At 41.1% G+C, this 338-nt stretch overlaps 1 protein-coding gene across 1 annotated transcript in view; it reads right to left on the bottom strand.

The window, feature by feature from the left end:
• LOC119591970 (mucin-5AC-like) overlaps nucleotides 1-338 on the bottom strand; it is a gene marked incomplete in the record, with an annotated part of 2,435 nt that continues 2,097 nt past the window's right edge. The window contains 1 exon segment of the mRNA XM_037940724.1: nucleotides 1-338. Within this exon segment, the coding sequence (XP_037796652.1) occupies nucleotides 233-338 (106 nt within the window).

The raw sequence follows: 338 nt of genomic DNA, 5'->3' as shown, positions 1-338 counted from the left end.
TATTTAAGGAACTTTTAATTTCCTAGATCCGTTGAAAACATGTTTTTTTTTCATTTTTTACGTGCAGGGCTATACATCAATAGTTATGTTTACTACTGATTTTTAACAATATATACAATAAATATGATACGAGTCTGCTCACACAACATAAGGTGGAAAAGAGAAGAAAGAATCGATTTCAAAATCCAGGTTTGGCGCCGACGTCAGACATTTGGAAGAGCAGATGCGTTCCTCACTTGTCGAAGGTGAGGACGTAACCGACCTTATGTGGGTTCTTGGTGGCGTCGTACTGACGCAGCTGGAATCCTGGTCCAGAGGCTGACCTGAATCCTCCGGCA

Source organism: Penaeus monodon, chromosome 29, assembly GCF_015228065.2.
Source record: "Penaeus monodon isolate SGIC_2016 chromosome 29, NSTDA_Pmon_1, whole genome shotgun sequence".
Lineage (NCBI taxonomy): Eukaryota > Metazoa > Arthropoda > Malacostraca > Decapoda > Penaeidae > Penaeus > Penaeus monodon.
Note: the sequence above shows the minus strand (reverse complement) of the source record. Positions and strands in the feature narration are given on the sequence as shown.